The sequence below is a fragment of the Caenorhabditis briggsae genome, assembly GCF_000004555.2.
Source record: "Caenorhabditis briggsae complete genome, chrI, whole genome shotgun sequence".
Lineage (NCBI taxonomy): Eukaryota > Metazoa > Nematoda > Chromadorea > Rhabditida > Rhabditidae > Caenorhabditis > Caenorhabditis briggsae.
Window position 1 is genome coordinate 2,430,965 of NC_013489.2, and position 16,667 is coordinate 2,447,631.

Here is a 16,667-nt window from a genome sequence, read left to right on the forward strand (position 1 = left end):
CTGACAAAATCTGAGAAAACACTGAGAATCAATAAAAATTCGAATTTCGCGCGCTTTTACCGGCAGTTGGCCTAGAAAACTCACACCTGGCCGCTAGGCCACCGGTTCCCACTTTGACTTTTCAATGCCGTTTTTCTCTATGAAGGAATTTTTTTTTGAATTTTTTCTTTATTTTTAGGGGAATCTACATGGATTTCTGCACAAAATAAAGCAATAAAATTTTTCACCGCACACCACCTTTAACATTAAAATCCCAATTTTTGATATTGAAATCGACAGTTTAGAATATGAAAATCTCCCCTATTTTTGGCTAATTTCAATAATAATTAACCAGTAAAATCGTTTTTTCCCCTGAATTTTCAATTTTCAGAACATTCATCCGCGAGAAGCTCTCCTACGGTGGACCAACGATCGACCCGACAATCTAATAAATTTTCCCTGAAAATTTCACTTTTTAAAACCACAAAAATCTATTTCTGTCCTCTTTTTTTCTACCTCAAAGCATTTTTGAAAAGCTAATTTATTATGTTAATTTTTCTTTTTTTTTGAATTACCTAAAACTTTCATATCGCCTGCCAAACTAGTCCCCCGTCCCTTTAATTTTTAATGTTCTCAAAATTTATCTGTTTTAAAAGTTCTGATTTACAAAATTCAAAAAAAAATCCCTATTTTAAAATTCTTTGTATTCACCGCGAAAATTTGATTTTAGCAACACAAATGATTATTAATAATTAGATCGGAAAAAAATTGAAAAAAAAGATTCAGAAAATTAGGGCTATTTTATAAAAGGTGGATCAAAACTGACCAAGTTTTGAGTGGTTTCGTAAAAGCTCTCAATAGAGCGCACTTGCCAAAACGTTTTCAAATCTAGGCATGATTATGTTCATTTGAAGGGCCTCGACGAGCTAATTCTAAAAATCGAAGAAAAACTGGGCTTGCTCTTATGGATTTTAGCAAGCGCTCTCTATTGATCATTTTTCAAAAAAACGCTTGTAACTCGACTAGTGCTGCTCCGTTTCAAATGAAAAATAGATAGTCAGAATTTTTGAAGTGAGACGGTTCAGATGATACTAATCATGGCTTGTTTTGAAAGAATTTTCAAGTGCGCTCTAGTGAGAAAATCTACAAAATCGCTTGTAACTTGGCTAGAGGTGCTCCGATCTCAATGAAAATCAGATGATTAGAATCCGTAAGTCGAGACGGTTCAGATGATACTAATCATGGTTTGTTTTGGAAGAATTTCAGCAAGTGCGCTCTGTTGAGAAATTCCGCTAAATCGCTTGTATCTCTGTTATTTTCGCTCCGATTCCAATGGCGGATAGATGGTTAGAATCCATGAATCTAGCCAGTTCGAACGATATTAATCATGGCTAGTTTTGGAAAGAATTTCAGCAAGTGCGCTCCATGGAGAAAATCCAAAGAATCGGTTGTAACTCGATTGGTTTTGTTCCGTTTCAAACGAAAAATAGTTCGTTAGAATCTTTGAATTGAGACGGTTCAGATGATAATAATCATGGCGTGTTTGGAAGAATTTCAGCAAGTGCGCTCTATTGAGAAATTCAGCTAAATCGCTGCTAACTCTGTTGGTTTTACTCTGTTCTCAATGAAAATCAGATGATTAGAATCCGTAAGTCGAGACGGTTCGAACGATACTAATCCTGGCTAGTTTTGGAAAGAATGCCAGCAAGTGTGCTCCACGGAAAAAAAAATGAAGTCACTCCCCCAAATGTGCCGGCAGGAATAATTCAAGTAAAAGTTATATATAAGCTGGTTCGTCAAAGATATTGAAGCTGAAAAAAACAATTATGAACCGAATTGTTGGTCCGTTTACAGGTTTTCAGATAAAATGGTACGGAAAAAAGTTTCGAAACTACAAAAGCAGTTCAGAGGATTCCAGTTTCCCAGAATTTGAAACTTCCTGAAATTTCAGAAGATTTGACTGTCTCTCAGTGCGCACTTTCACTGTCAATCAACAAAAACATTTAAAAAATTAGTGCGACATCAAAATTCAAACTTGCAATCGTTTGAAATGAAAATAGACCAAGATCATACTATTTCGGATCGAAAGGTAGATCAAAATTTTCCTTTTTTTGGCATTTTTCCGATTGATTTTTTCTCGATTTTTTTTTGAATTTTGTGTTGTTTTTTCCTATTTTTAATGCTGCAATTGTGCTGCTTTTTGTAGCTTTTCGGTTTTTTTGACAACTTTATCTTTCAGCGCCAAATGGACCCACCAAATCAAGTGCAACCGGAGCATGGAGCTCATCAGGAGCAAGAGACACCCACTGCTACTGGGAGATTCTAGCCGACGTGCTACGTGTCATCGACGCGCCACCTGGTAAGATTTTTTCGTCAAAATTTTTAGCTCTCTTTTGAAACTGGGTCTCCGTAAAAACGAATCACTAATTTCAAAGTTTTAAAGGTGGTGTGCGGTGAAAAATTTATTGCTTTGTTTTGTGCAGAAATCCATGTAGATTCCCCTAAAAATAAAGAAAAAATTCAAAAAAAAATTCCTTCATTGAGAAAAATGGCATCGAAAAGTCAATGTGGGAACCGGTGGCCTAGCGGCCAGGTGTGAGTTTTCTAGGCCAACTGCCGGTAAATGCGCGCGAAATTCGAATTTTTATTTGATTTTCAGTATTTTCTCTGATGTTTTTCAAAGATCTCAAAATGTTTTTGTTAATGTCCTCCCAGGTGTATGAAAAAACCTGACAAAAATCTGAGAAAACACTGAGAATCAATAAAAATTCGAATTTCGCGCTTTTACCGGAAGTTGGCCTAGAAAACTCACACCTGGCCGCTAGGCCACCGGTTCCCACTTTGACTTTTCGATGCCGTTTTTCTCAATGAAGGAATTTTTTTTTGAATTTTTTCTTTATTTTTATGGGAATCTACGTGGATTTCTGCACAAAATAAAGCAATACAATTTTTCACCGCACACCACCTTTAAAGTCTCAAATTTTTCAGGTACACGGGACGAGGTTCGAGACACAGTTTTACAGAAGAACGTTCAGGTGGCGGCCAGAATTGCGCAAGAGGCGGACCGCATCGACCGAAACCCTCGACTCTCTCCAGCTCCTAACGATCGCACCCCTTCCAATCCCGCCGACTAAAACTTATACTCTATTTCTCGATTTGATACCATTATTGTTTTATCTTTCACTCTTTAAATATCACTGTATATGAATTTTTTGTCTTTTTTTTGGCAATTTTCTTTCAAAGAAAAGCCTTAAAGGTGGGGCGACAGGAGATTTTTCGTAGGATTTTTGGGGCCAGAGTATGCATTCTACCGTCGCGGTGTACAACGCTTAATGTCACTCTGCGTACAGCTGTCGTCCTCGCCTTTATGTATGCAATCGGGCGAGCGCTTTCTCTGTGCCCGCGTGGCTCAGTCGGTAGCGGCGCCGCACCCTCAATCATCGCCCTCACAAGTTCAACTCCTCGAGGGGCATATTTAAACGAAATTTCGAGAACATTATTTTTTTCATGTCCCCCCACCTTTAAACTTTACAGAAAAATTGTCAATTGCAAAATTAGAGCTCTAGTTTTGCCGAATTTTGTCGCAAAATTTCAAAAAATTTGTGAAATTATGAAACACATTTGTAGAGCGGGCGCCTTTGCACTAGTTGCGGCGGCGCCCAGAAGAACCCACATTTCCACATGGCGTATCTCTCTCGGCTGAACTTTTACAAAAAAGTTGTCAACTACAAGAATGAAGCTCTCTTTTTGTTTTGTATCCTCTGAAATTTTCAGACAAATCGAAAAAAGTCTAAATACGTTTTTAGACATCCCACGATCCAATACACTTTTTTAAAATTATCAGAAAATCCTTGCATTGGTATATTTCTGAACAATTCACCAGTCAATTATCTACATCATTCGAGACACAGATGGTGTCGTTGCGGCTGTATCAATAACACCCCATTCTTTCGATTTTGGGGTTTGGAAAATGTCAAAAACAGAGCTTCTGGATAGAATGAGCAATGGGACATTGGAAGTTGAACCATCTGGAAAACGTCATCCATGTTACTATGAATGAGTTGGAGGATGCCCGCTCCACCTGAAATTTCTTCAATATCGCCTGCCAAACTAGTCCTCCCATGCTCCTTTAATTGTTATTGTTCTCAAAATTTATCTGTTTTAAAAATTCTAATTTTTAAATTTTTAAAAAATTCAAAAATCCGTACTTATTTACAGCGAAGTTTTAACCAAAAATTATGATAATCAAAAGAATTAGGTCGGGATTTTTTGGAAAAATTCCGAAATTAGAAAGCTAGGAAAAGAAAATTAAACATTAAAAATTATTCAAAAATCTATTTTCTCTGTCAAATCTGCCAAAAATCGTCGAACACATTCTGGAATTGGTAGATTTCGAATCCGGTTACTGTAACTATTATGAGCAACGAGTAGGGTGGAATTTCGTTCGCGAAGATGTCGCTCTCGCTTCTGAAACAAACATATTAAAATTTCAAACTCATGACCTAGCTTTTTCTAGGCCATCATGCTCACCTTTTGCTCAGCCGACTTACGGCGACGTTCTTGTCTCCTATTTGTTGACGATCGAATGCGTGGACCTGGAAGTACGCTTTATTGAGAATTCAGCTTCTCTTTTTGGATTCGCAGTAGATCGCACTTGCTAAAATGTTCTCGTAACAGACATGATTATGCTTATTCAAAAGGCCTTCACGAGCTGATTCGAAAAATTTAATTTTTTCAAAAATTGGACAAAAACTGACCGAGTTATATACGTATTTGGGAAAATTCTCAATAGAGCGCACTTGTCAAAAGTTCCGGAAACTAGGCTTGTTTATACTCATTTGGAGTGCCTTGGCGCGCTGATGCAAAAAATCGAAATTTTATGAGAACTACAGGAAAACTAGGAGAGTTATATGAGATTTTAGCAAGTGCGCTCCATTGCTAAAATTTACAAGATCACTCGTAACTCGGCAAGTATTGCTTCGTTTTCAATAAAAACTAAGCCTGTTCGAATGATATTAATCATGGCTTGTTTTAAAAAACTTTCAGCAAGTGCGCTCTGTTGAGAAATTTTACAAAATTGCTTGTATCTAGGATAGTTTTATTCCGTTTAAAATGAAAATCAAATGATTAGAATTGTGAGTCAAGCTGGTTTAAACGAAACAAATAATGTCTTGTTTTGGAAAAATTTCAGCAAGTGTGCTCTATGGACAATTTTCAAAAAATCCCTAATAACTTGGCTAGTTTTGCTTCGTTTTTAATGACAATTAGATAGTGAGAATCTGTAAGTTAAGACGGTTTGAATGGTACTAATATTGTCTTGTTTTGTCAGCAAGTGCTCTCCATTGAGAACACAAGCACTCACCAAAAAATCTCGATCCTCTTGGGCCACTCGAGTCCGAATCCTCCGATTCTGATACCGTTTCCGATTCCGACCTCTGATCCTCCAAACGTCTAACCGCTTCATACGCCAAGAACCGATGCTCCAACTCCTGCTTCTCCTGATCCATTTCATCGTCACTCAAATCGCCAGAAACACGTGGAACTCTCAAAGGTGGCTTAAAATCGATATCCATCAAAACGAGCGGATCTGGTGGTGATCGTTGGATCGCTTCAAAGTCCACACGACGGTTCAGCTGATTCGCATCCATCTCCGCGATATCTCTTCCAATTCGATTCCTCCTCCGATTCACCAGTTGTGGTTCGAAAGTGTCTTGCCACATTCTGATTCTCTCATCTGTCTCTTGGAGATTAGGGATCAATCGATCCATCTCTTGAAGAATCAAACGCTCGTCTTGATTCAAAAACCTGTAATTCATCAGACGTCTCACCGTCCTTCCATTCTGTCTTTGCGCTCTTCTCCAGGTGATATACGCTTGTCGACGTCTCTCCAAATCCTCAGGATCCGCATTATGTGATCTCAACGCTCTCAGATACTCATGCTGTTCTGTGATGGCTTCGGCCAGTGGGTGGTAACGGTTCTGATCCAACTGGATGAAATATATTCTTCTTGGGTCGTGTGGTCCGAGGACTTCCTCTAGATCTTGTGTTTCGAGTGGAGCTTGTGGTGGGAAGCTTCCTTCTGGTCGTCCTCTGGATCTTTCATTCGCCGGAATGCGTGGAGGCGTTGGACCTTCTGGAAAAGCCATTTCCATTGGATTGAAAATGTCTAGCCTATCGTCATCGTCAGATTCCTCAGATTCCGTTTCTGACGGTGAGCTCGTTTCGTCTTCGCTAGTTTCTGAAAAAGTTTGAAGGTTTTAGCGTTATTTTAAGTCAACTTTAAACGCCTACAAAAGTGTCTAGTATTCTTCCGATCTTTCCCAAATTTTAAGAGTATACTAAACAAGAGTAAAGCTCCATTTTTGTAGTTGACAACTTTTTTGTGCAAACGCGCCCTAACGAGATACGCCTGTTTTTCTCAGACAATCAAAATAGACCGATTTCCACTGAAATTTGAAAAAAAATATTGTTCGTTTAAACTTGTCAACTTTAAGAACCTACAAAAGGGCTTAGTGTGTTTTCGATTTGTCTGGAAATTTTAGGGCTTATCAAACACAAATGGAACTCAACTTTTTTGTGACTTTCCGCGTTTTCGAGATACCGTAAAACCTGTAATAGAAGTGCCCCCTGACTTTCAACTTTGAGCTCAATTATCTAGGTTCCTGATAAAGATATCAAAAATGTGTCAACTAATAAATTGTTGCTGCTATCATGATAAACAATTTATCTGTTGACAAATTTTTACATCTTTATCAGGAACCGAGATAAATGGGCTCAAAGTTGAAAGTCAGGGGGCACTCTCTTTTTGTGCTTTATTTTTGTAATTGGCAACTTCTTTGTAAAATTCTATACCAGAGAGATATGCCATCTGAAAGCCCAGCTACTGACTAGACTCTAGCACTCGTCCCCACTAGGTGGGTGTCGTTCCACGTGGTATATCTCTCTAGGACAAGATTTTAGGATAAAGTTGTCAACTAAAAGAACGAAGCTCATATTCTGTTTAGTATTTTCTGGAATTTCCAAGTCAATCCAAAAATGTCTATTGTCTTTTGTAAAGCCTTTTGTAAGGTCTTAAAAATGACACACCTTGATTCAGCTGGCGTTGTATCGCTTCTCGTGCTTCTCTCACTCGCCGTCTCACTTCATCCACATTTTCTTGAGTTGGCCTGATTCCAATAGGTACCATGAATTGAAATGGTTCAAAGAGATTTTCATCTTCACCAGATTCTTCTATTGATGAGCTAGATCCGCTAGATTCTGGAGGTCTAGATTCATTGACGAAGTCTTCCGATCTCTGAGAAGCGGAACTTCCTTGTGTTCCATTGGTTGAGTTCGCGGCGTTAAAAACATTAGAACTGGGTACTGTTGGTTCTAATAGGTAATGTTCAAACGACCCGGTAGCAGATCCATTTGGTTCGGATCCCGATGGTTCTGACATTCTTCGGCTCGGATATCCATTATCCGGACGAAAAAGTTCCTCAATCATTTCCCTTACTTCGTTCATGGCTTGATTATCTCGTTCCATTTGTTGTTGTATCTCTAGTTCACGAACCGGAACCTCCTGGATTGTTACAGGTCTCGCTGCGGGGCACCTCTCGAAGAGTTCTATCCGGATTCGATGTACTCGACCTCTCAAATCATCCCGCTGCTGAACTCCAAACCTTCCACGTGGCTGAGGCTCAATCACCAACAGCTTCAGATACATCTCCCATAATTGGCAAATCTGCGAGAATTGCTCAATGACTCTAGATGATAGCTCAGTGACCGTCAGCTCTGGCGCGGGTGCCTCTTCTAGGCCCATAAGGTTCTGGAAGTTTCTGGCAATGACGAAAAATTCCTCAATCATCCTTGCAAGACTTCCCAGCGAAGTTTGATCGAATTTCAGTTGTGTAATAAATCCAAACTGCCAAGGACTATTCAGGTCAATTGATTTTCCATTGGCAATCAGTCGATCCCACATCTCTCCGATTCTCACGTCTATCGGATCATCAGGTGGTTCAGCAAATTCGACTTGTTTCCTAGAATCCGTGGCTTCCAATCTCAGTTTATTGAATCGATTCATATGAAAGTATCCATACTCGACAAGTCTCTTGGGAAAGAGTTCTTTACTCTCTCGTATGGCTTCAGATATAATCAAAGCGTTGGCAAGGCACTGGCTCCTGTTCTCTCTAGCAACACCTGCGCCCAAATTGTGTCTCCATCTTCCTTGTTCGATATATCGAACGCATCTCTGATCCCTATTTTCGTCGCTCTCCACACCCTCAATGGCTTCTCGAAGTGCATCGGGGAGATGTGCTCCATGAAGTGCTCCGAGAGCATTAGCTGCTCGAATCCGTACTGCTCGATCTCGATTTGTCAGAAGCTCCGCCCATACTTGATGTTGAAGCTCCGCATCAGAATTCTCACTATTCATTGTCGTAGTCAGCTCTCGAATTCTTCTCGTAGGGGTGGGCGCTGGCGGAATCACTTGTGGAGGTGGTCCCGATGTTGATGGTCCCTCGTCTCGATGCAGGTATTCGTTCATCACAGCGTCCAGCGTTGGAAGTGGTCGCCCTTCGTCTTCATCGTCAGATTTATCAGGTACACCACCGATCGGGACTAGGAGAGAGGCGTTGATTCGGGTCATGACAAGATGACTGTAGATTTCCGATCGGACCTTTGTGCGAAGTGCTTGGCGACATAGGATGGAGAGTGGGGCGATTCTGAAAAATTTACGTTTTTAGGAGTGATGTTTGATGGGGTGCGTTGGGTTAACTTCTATAATCCAATTCTTATTGATGACGTGCCTAGGGAAATTAGCATGCTTGTATTTTATACATAATTTCATAATTTTTGAAAATTTAAATTTTCTCGGTTCACAGGTGACTGAGATACGAGTCTTTAAAGTTTAGGCGTCAGGTCCTACTAATGGGTGGCTGTGATACAGTACTTCAAAAATTGGTCTTTTCAAATGCTACAGTAAATTTCTTTTAAAATGCCGTTGAACTTCAGAGATCCGGCTGACCTAGAAAACAAGCAATGCCCTCACCGTAAACACATGTGTCATCTAAACCGTCAACTTTGAGCCTGCATATCTCGGTTCCTGTGAAAGATATCAAAAAGTGGTGAACTGATAAAATATTGTTGATATTATGAGAAGTAGTTTGTTAGTTGACAACTTTTTGATATCTTCTAAAGAAATTGAAATAATGTAGCTCAAAGTTAACGATGTGTGTGGGCTTCGAGGAAAAGCGGTTGCTTTTAACTTTGCGTTTGTATATCTCGGTTTGTATGAGAGATATTGAAAATTTGTTAACTGATTAAACATTTCTTATATTATGATAAACATTTTGTTAGTTGACCACTTTTTTGTATCTTTCACAGAAACCGAGATATATAGGCTCAAAGCTGAAGCGTTGGGCAGCACTGTACTAGAGCGCTCATCCTACAAGCTTACAGGCTTTAGACAAAACAAGTCCCCTAACTCTAGCTTGTGAAATCTCTTACCTATCAAACTGCGGTGTCGGTGGACGCTTCCCATCGGGCATCAAAAAACCGCTCGCAAAGCTCATTCTCTCCAGAAACTCGCAATTCGCATTCGTCGCAGTAGTGCGTGTATATCGGCACAACTGAAAACAAAAAACTTGGTTCAATAGGGCGCACTTGCCAAAAACTCTCACCCATCCATTCATCGGTGCAATCAAGATGCCGTTGATCTTCAGCATACACAATGCTCGACGGAGACAATCCAGGTCGTGGTTGACAAATGAAATGTAGATTCGGTCGTACATTTCTAAGTGTTTTCTATATAGTTCCGGATCATTGAAATCTCCCGGTTTGAATACGGGTCGACTGAATCCCACAGCAGTAGAAGACGTTTTTTGCACCCATTTATGCACCCGTTTTTCAGCAAACTCTATCAGTGTGGGGTGGACTTCGAGACCATGATTTGTCCCTTGGTCCCCTGAAGAATAGTTGTATACTGTATGCAAGTTTGAAGTTTCTAGCTCATCTATAAAACATGATGCCTTTGAAGTTAAGACATTGCGTTGATTCTGTATTTCCGTTACCAAACATCGAAATTTTTTGAAATTTTGGTAATTCGATGATGTACCGGCTAGCAAGGCTTGAACTCACCAAGAAGAACTCCAAGAACCGTACTGAAGAATCCAGTTCCACTTCCGACATTGAGCACCTTCATTCCTTTCTCGATTCTCAGATATTCGGCAACTTTGCAGTAGATATCTATATGTGACAGGTGTATTAGAACTCTTCCGCCGCGATGATGAACTCCAAACGGATGTTGAAGAATTTGTCGGCGTTGATGTCCTGGCACGAACTCTCGTCGATGAACAAGACGCATCGCCCGTTCAACGGTGCGATGTTGGATAATTCCTTGCTCAACCATTCTGTCAATTTCCTTGTCTATTGCAAGGGACACATCATCATCCATTTTGAGTTTTTATTGGATATCTGAAAGAGTAGAATATTTGGTGAAGGAGTCAACTCTTTAGGAACATAGAGAGCTGAGATACAGGACAAACAAAAAATCGAGGTTAAAAATTTTCAGCGGAAAATAGTCAAATTTGAGTCTACAAAAAAGTATCTAGAACTAGTTGGATTTGTTTGAAAATTTGAGAGTACACTAAAAAAAATCTAGAGCTTTGTTTTTGTAGTTGACACCTTTTCTGTGCAATCGCGCCCTAACGAGATACGTCTGCTTTTCCAAGCCCTCTCCATGTTGCCGCGAAGGTGCGCTTCCACGTGGCATATCTCGTTACGGCGCGTTTGCCCAAAAAAGTTGTCAACTACTAAATTGAAGTTCTATTTTTGTTTAATGTCGTCAGAAATTTTCAGACAAATCGAGCAAGTTCTAGATACTTTTTTAGACATTTGAAGTTAATTGATTTCCACTGGTGCCGGCTGTTCGTTTTATGATCACTTAGGGGGCGGAGCTTATAAAAGAAATAAAGATACAAAAAGTCTAGAAATATTTAGATTTTTAAAAGGATTCGATGTTCTCCAATTTGAATTATCAAAAAAATCCGATTTTAAAAAAAGTTATAAAATGAATACTTTTAAAGGAATGGAGGAGGAGTTTTTAAAGACGCATGAGCAAGAACCAGGGTATTGCAAAATATATAGATTTTATATTATCTTGTAGCTCTTGAACAATGTTATGAACTCCTTTTTGAATTTTCAAAGAATTCCGATTTTGAAGAATGTTATGAGGTACAGAAACCCGGAGAACCACTAAAATCTGGGAGGGTTTGTTTAAAGGCGTATGCCAAAAAAACAACAAAACAAACAATTTTCGCTGGGCAGCGACCTATTGGACACAGCAAGATAGAAAAGTGAGTCTTTCGCGCCAAAAAACAACACATTTCGCTGCGCAGCGACTCAGTGGATACAGCAGGAATAATTTAGGCATGAGGGAGAAGGTGTTCTGGTGTTCGGTGGAGCGTATTTAGGCTTAGCAAGAACATTTTGAAAGACAGAGGTCAGCTACATGACAGAGGGAGTGTTCTCCAGCAAAAGAGAGAGAGAGAGAGAGAGTGGTTAGAGAAACGAGCGTGCCGTTGTTGTTGTGGAGCGGAGAGAGTGGGAAAGTTGTGGAGAGTGTTAGAGAAAGAGAAGAGAAAGAAACAACACAGAAGTTTCTTGAAGGCAATGAATGTGTCACTACTGTAGCTGACATCAAAGTTAAAAAATAGAGAGAGAGATAGAGAGACGCAGAGAAAGGGATACTGTAGACATTTGTTTGGGGGGAAATGGGAAGAACAAAAGTGATAGAATGGTATTTTTTCGAGAATTCGAAAAAAACCCTGAAAAAATTCTAGAAATTCAGAAGTCCGGAAATTCAAAGTTCAGAATTTCGAAACTCAAAAACTTGAAAATTCAAAAGTTTTGAATTTCTGAAATTCCAAAAATCGAAAAAATCTGAAAATTTCAAAAACTCAGAAATTCAGAAATTCAAAAGTTCAGAAATTCGGAAATTCAGGAACTCATGAACTCAGAAAACCCGAAAGTTTAGATTTTTTGAAAATTCAAAATTTTTCGAAATTCTGGAAATCCCAAAAATCTTAAAATTTTAAAAATTCCATAGATTTTGAAATTCTGAAATTCAGAAATTTGGAAATTCAGTAAATCAAAAAATTCTGAAATTCAGTAAATCAAAAAATTCAGAAATACAGAAAAATTTTAAAATTCTGAAACTCAGAATTTCAGAAAATTCAAAAATTCAGAAATTCAGAAATTCAAAAATTCAGAATTCCAGAAAATTCAAAAAATCAAAAAAAAAATTCAGAAATTCTAAAATTCTGAGTTCTAAAAATCTGAAATTCTGTGAAATTACAAGAATGCTAAAAATTCGAAAATTTAAAAAATCTGAAATTTTCGAAGTTTTTCGAAACTCTGAAATGTTTGAATATCTAAAAATTCTGAAAAACCCAAAAATTTCGAAAATTCCACAAAATTTGAAAATTTTGCTAATTTCAAAATTACGAAAATTGATAATTTCAGAAAATCTGAAAATTCGGAAATTTTACGAAAATTTGAAAAATGTGAAATTTTCAAAATTTTTCGAAATTTTGGAAACCCCAAAAATCTGAAAATTATAAAAGTTCTAGAAATTCCGATTCTTTGAAATAAGGCTTCCATTCGGTCGGGAAATTTAGCCGACCGACCGACCACCGACGCCGGCGACCGGCAATCGACCGTTTTCGTGCATTTGCGCGTCAACGTGTTTGCATACGCAGCATTGTATTTTACGACAAACTGTTCACTAAATGCCTCGTTTGTCGTAAAATGAAATGCTGCGTACGCAAAAAAAATCAAAAAAAAAAAATAAAGAAAACCCAAAAAAAAAATCATTTATTCTCTTCCAAAATAAAACGGATACAAAATACATGGTCTCTCGGATTTTTTCCAAATTTTACAATAAATTCTCATTCTCCCTCCAAACGACAATAATTCGATTTTCCATGGCTCTCGAATTCCATGAATGTTCTCGAATCCTCCGAGAATTTTTCCGCTGAAAAAAAAGAAAATTCGCTCCATTGAGAATTATGAAAAACTCACAAATAACCATTCTCGTCTTCAGCTCGTAGTGTGATTTTTTTCATTCTCAGATTGTTTGGAAAAAATGAAATTGGCTGAAAGTTCTCAGGAACCGAAAATGCGATTTCCAGACTGTCGGTGGCTTTTCCATGGGTTAGGAAGTACTGAAAATATGGAAATTTGGGAAAACTATAGATTCAGAAATTCAGAAATTCAGAAATTCAGAAATTCGGACATTCAGAAATTCAGAAATTCAGAAATTCAGAGATTCAGAAATTCAGAACTTCGAAAACTCGGAAATTCAGAAATTCAGAAGTTCAGAACTTCGAAAACTCAGAAATTCAGAAGTTCAGAACTTCGAAAACTCAGAAATTCAGAAATTCAGAAATGCAGGAATTCGGACATTCAGAAATTCGGAGATTCAGAAATTCAGAAATTCAGAAATTCAGAAATTCAGAATTTCCGAATATCCGAATATCCGAACTTCTGAAAATTTAGAATCTTCTATAATTTCCTTGTCTTTTTACCTCCAATCTCTTTCTCACTCCATCTACCGTAATCCTTTCCGAGAACAACTTCAAATTTGTTGCCTCGATTTCCTGCAACTGCTCATCCGTAATCCCACTTTCGTGCTCCAATTTCAGCGATTTCGAGACTTCTAGAAGACTGTGAATCGTCATTAGTTCTGTATCATCTCCCCAACACGCGACATCCAGATTCTCGAATTTTTCCAATTTTGGCGCCATTCTTTTCAGCCACTCGACAGAATAATCAGTTGTAACGGCTACAATTTTCAGAGAGGAACATTTGAAATTGAGGTCTTCTGGTGGCATAAATCTGATCTGAAAAACGGAAACTTGAATTTTACAAAAATTTCAAAAAAATTTAATTTTTATTTTTTTACAAATTACCATATATGCCCATATCTCCTTCCATTATTTTTGATTTCGAATTTTCAGAGTGTCAAACTACATCAAGTACAGTACACTTACCCCCTCCATTTCCACAGTATCCGCCTTGATTAGTCCCTTATTTGAAAATCTGAGCAATAATTTTTGGAAAACTTCGACTCGATTTTCTTGTTTAATTTCACTCAAAGTTTCATCGACTTCTCTATTGAATCCTCGATCGATTTTTGTTAAATCATCTTTTCCAGTCAACCAAATTGTAAATGAATCGATTTCCAAACGGATTATTGACTGAAAATTTTCAGAAATAGTTTTTTTCGATTTTTGATATCAATGTTCCTTAAAGGGCCCTGAAAACCTTGAAAAGTGCGGTTTTTTAGACAGCACACGAAACGCGCCAAGCTTCCCTTGACGCAATTTCCGATACTAAAAAACGCTAACCTTCCCTTCAGACAAATCACTTGGAGTTTCTGTAATTTTGAATTTTTCTGGGACAAATTTCGTGGAATCCACAACATCTCGGTCGTCTTTTGAACTGATTCGAAGGTTGCACCTGGAAAATTTTTTTTCGCATTTTTCGAATATTTTAAAACGCGCTCCGTTGACAATTGTTTGAATTCCACAATCAAAAATAAGCATGATTAGGCTCATTTAGAAGCTCTAATCAAGAGAAATCGATTGGTAGATATTTTACTTTGTTTGGACTAAAATGAAGCAAGTTATGACAGTTTTGCATTGGAGCGCACTTTCTTCAAAAAACCCGAGATGGGCCAACTATGAACATGATTAGGCTCGTTTTGAAGCTCTAATCAAGAGAAATCGATTATTAAATTTTTCACTTAGTTTGGACTAAAAAGAAGCAAGGTATGAGAGTTTTGCATTAGAGCGTACTTTCTTTAAAAAATCTAGTTTTGTCAAACATAGGCGTGATTAGGCTCATTTTGAACCTCTAATTAGCAGAAAGCTATTGATTTAATTTTCAAATGTTTGGACTACGTCTAAGAAAATTATGGAGTCTTTTTGCACTGGAGCGTACTTTCTTCAAAAAATCAAGTTTTTTCAAACATAGGCGTGATCAGTGTCATTTTGAAGCGTAGATCATCACAAAACGATTTTTTTCATGAGTTTTGAACAACTCTTAAGAAAGTTATGACAGTTTTGCATTAGAGCGCACTTTCTTCAAAAAATCGAATTCTACCAAACATAAGCGTGATTAGGCTCTTTTTAAAGCACTAGTCAAGAAAAGTAAATTGGTAGATCATTCACTTCGTTTGAACTAAAAAGAAGCAAATTATGACAATTTTGCATTAGAGCGCAATTTCTTCAAAAAATAAAGGTTAAGCAAACGTAGGCGTGATTAGGCTCATTTTAAATCTCTGATTGAGAAAAAGCGATCGGTCTATTTTTCAAATTTTTGGAGTACTTCTTATAAAGTTATGGAGTCTTTTGCATTAGAGCGCATTTTCATAGTACTTACGCTTGATCAAAACTAGGCGTGATTAGTCTGAGTTCACTCTACTGCCAAAAAAGTTCTCAATGGAGCACACTTGCTTACCTCGACTCATAATCCAATAAATCCACCACTTTCTGCTTCAAACGGACTGTCAGAATTGGCCAAGTCATTGATTTTTAAGACTGAAATTTTTTTTATTGAAATTTGAAAAAAATGGAACATTTTGAAATTGCAAAATACATATGACAGTTATGGGGTTTTGTTATCGAAAAATATGTTCAAAGGAGAGATAAGAGACGCAGAGAAGTTAGAAAAATCAACATGTAACATTTCGCAATGAAGAAGAACTCAACAATGAGAAACTTAAATGAAAATAGAATATCTAAAAACTGGAATTTTAGAAATTTTGAAGAATCTGGGTATTCAGAAATCTAGGAATTTCCAGACATCAACAAAAAAAATTTAAATATTTCTCAAAATTTCATAATTTTTCACAATTCGAATTTTGACCATTTTTTTCCTCTCTCCCCATGTTTATATACATTTTTTCTATGAAAAAACTTTCACTGATAAAATAAGACACACCCAACAACTAATGACTCCGGAACTAAAGCAACGTCATCTTACTCATTTAAAAAAGTTTGAAATACAAAATGTCAACTGCTTGGCTCCATGCTCATAGCAGGAACTTGGCGTGTTTGGATTGGAAATGATGAAAGCTTTAAAATGAGCCTAAACACGCCTATTTCTGAGCAAAACTAATTTTTCGAAGAAAATGCGCTCTAATGCAAAACTGTTAAAACTTCGTTCTTTTTAGTTCAAACTAAGTCAAAAATTCATTAATAAACTTCTTTTGATTCGAGCTTCAAAACGAGCCTAATCACTCTTATGTTTGGTCTAATTCGGTTTTTTTAAGAAAGTGCGCTCTAATGCAAAATTATCATAACTTCATTCTTTTTAGTCCAAACTGAGTAAAAAATTCATTAATACATTTCTTTTGATTAGAGCTTCAAAACGAGCCCAATCACCCTTATGTTTGGTCAAATTCGGTTTTTGAAGAAAATGCGCTCTAATGCAAAACTGTCATAACATTCTTAGAAGTTGTTCATAAAATGTTAAATCTGGATGAATCGTTTTTCTTGACCAGCACTTCAAAATGAGCCTAATCATGCCTATTTGCCCGAGCTCGATTTTGTGAAGAAAATGCGCTCTAATGCAAAATCCTCCATAACTTCCTTAGAAGTTGTCCAAAACATGTGATAACTTTATAAATAATTTTTCCTTGATAA

The 16,667-nt window shown here is 37.5% G+C and overlaps 4 protein-coding genes across 4 annotated transcripts in view; 2 read left to right on the forward strand and 2 right to left on the reverse strand.

Moving 5' to 3' along the window:
* The window catches only part of Cbr-taf-4.1, a gene marked incomplete at both ends in the record, with an annotated part of 3,760 nt that extends 3,332 nt beyond the window's left edge, over positions 1-428 (forward strand). Inside the window, one exon of the mRNA XM_045241690.1 lies at positions 371-428. Within this exon, the coding sequence (XP_045097482.1) occupies positions 371-428 (58 nt within the window). The remainder of the gene's footprint in view (positions 1-370) is intronic.
* A 1,186-nt stretch (positions 429-1,614) lies between these two features.
* On the forward strand, positions 1,615-3,113 carry CBG25183 (the record flags this gene model as incomplete). The annotated part of the gene is made up of 3 exons (XM_045241696.1): positions 1,615-1,627; positions 2,219-2,338; positions 2,968-3,113. 3 exons carry the CDS (start codon positions 1,615-1,617, stop codon positions 3,111-3,113), a joined length of 279 nt encoding a protein of 92 aa, XP_045100495.1.
* Positions 3,114-4,305: 1,192 nt separating this feature from the next.
* Positions 4,306-10,411, reverse strand: CBG22118 (the record flags this gene model as incomplete). The annotated part of the gene is made up of 7 exons (XM_045241699.1): positions 4,306-4,446; positions 4,510-4,574; positions 5,342-6,217; positions 7,066-8,681; positions 9,466-9,587; positions 9,618-9,922; positions 10,096-10,411. 7 exons carry the CDS (start codon positions 10,409-10,411, stop codon positions 4,306-4,308), a joined length of 3,441 nt encoding a protein of 1,146 aa, XP_045097483.1.
* A 2,420-nt stretch (positions 10,412-12,831) lies between these two features.
* On the reverse strand, positions 12,832-15,548 carry CBG22119 (the record flags this gene model as incomplete). The annotated part of the gene is made up of 6 exons (XM_045241706.1): positions 12,832-12,991; positions 13,039-13,112; positions 13,545-13,859; positions 14,010-14,216; positions 14,367-14,478; positions 15,481-15,548. 6 exons carry the CDS (start codon positions 15,546-15,548, stop codon positions 12,832-12,834), a joined length of 936 nt encoding a protein of 311 aa, XP_045097484.1.
* Between the last annotated feature and the right edge of the window lie 1,119 nt (positions 15,549-16,667).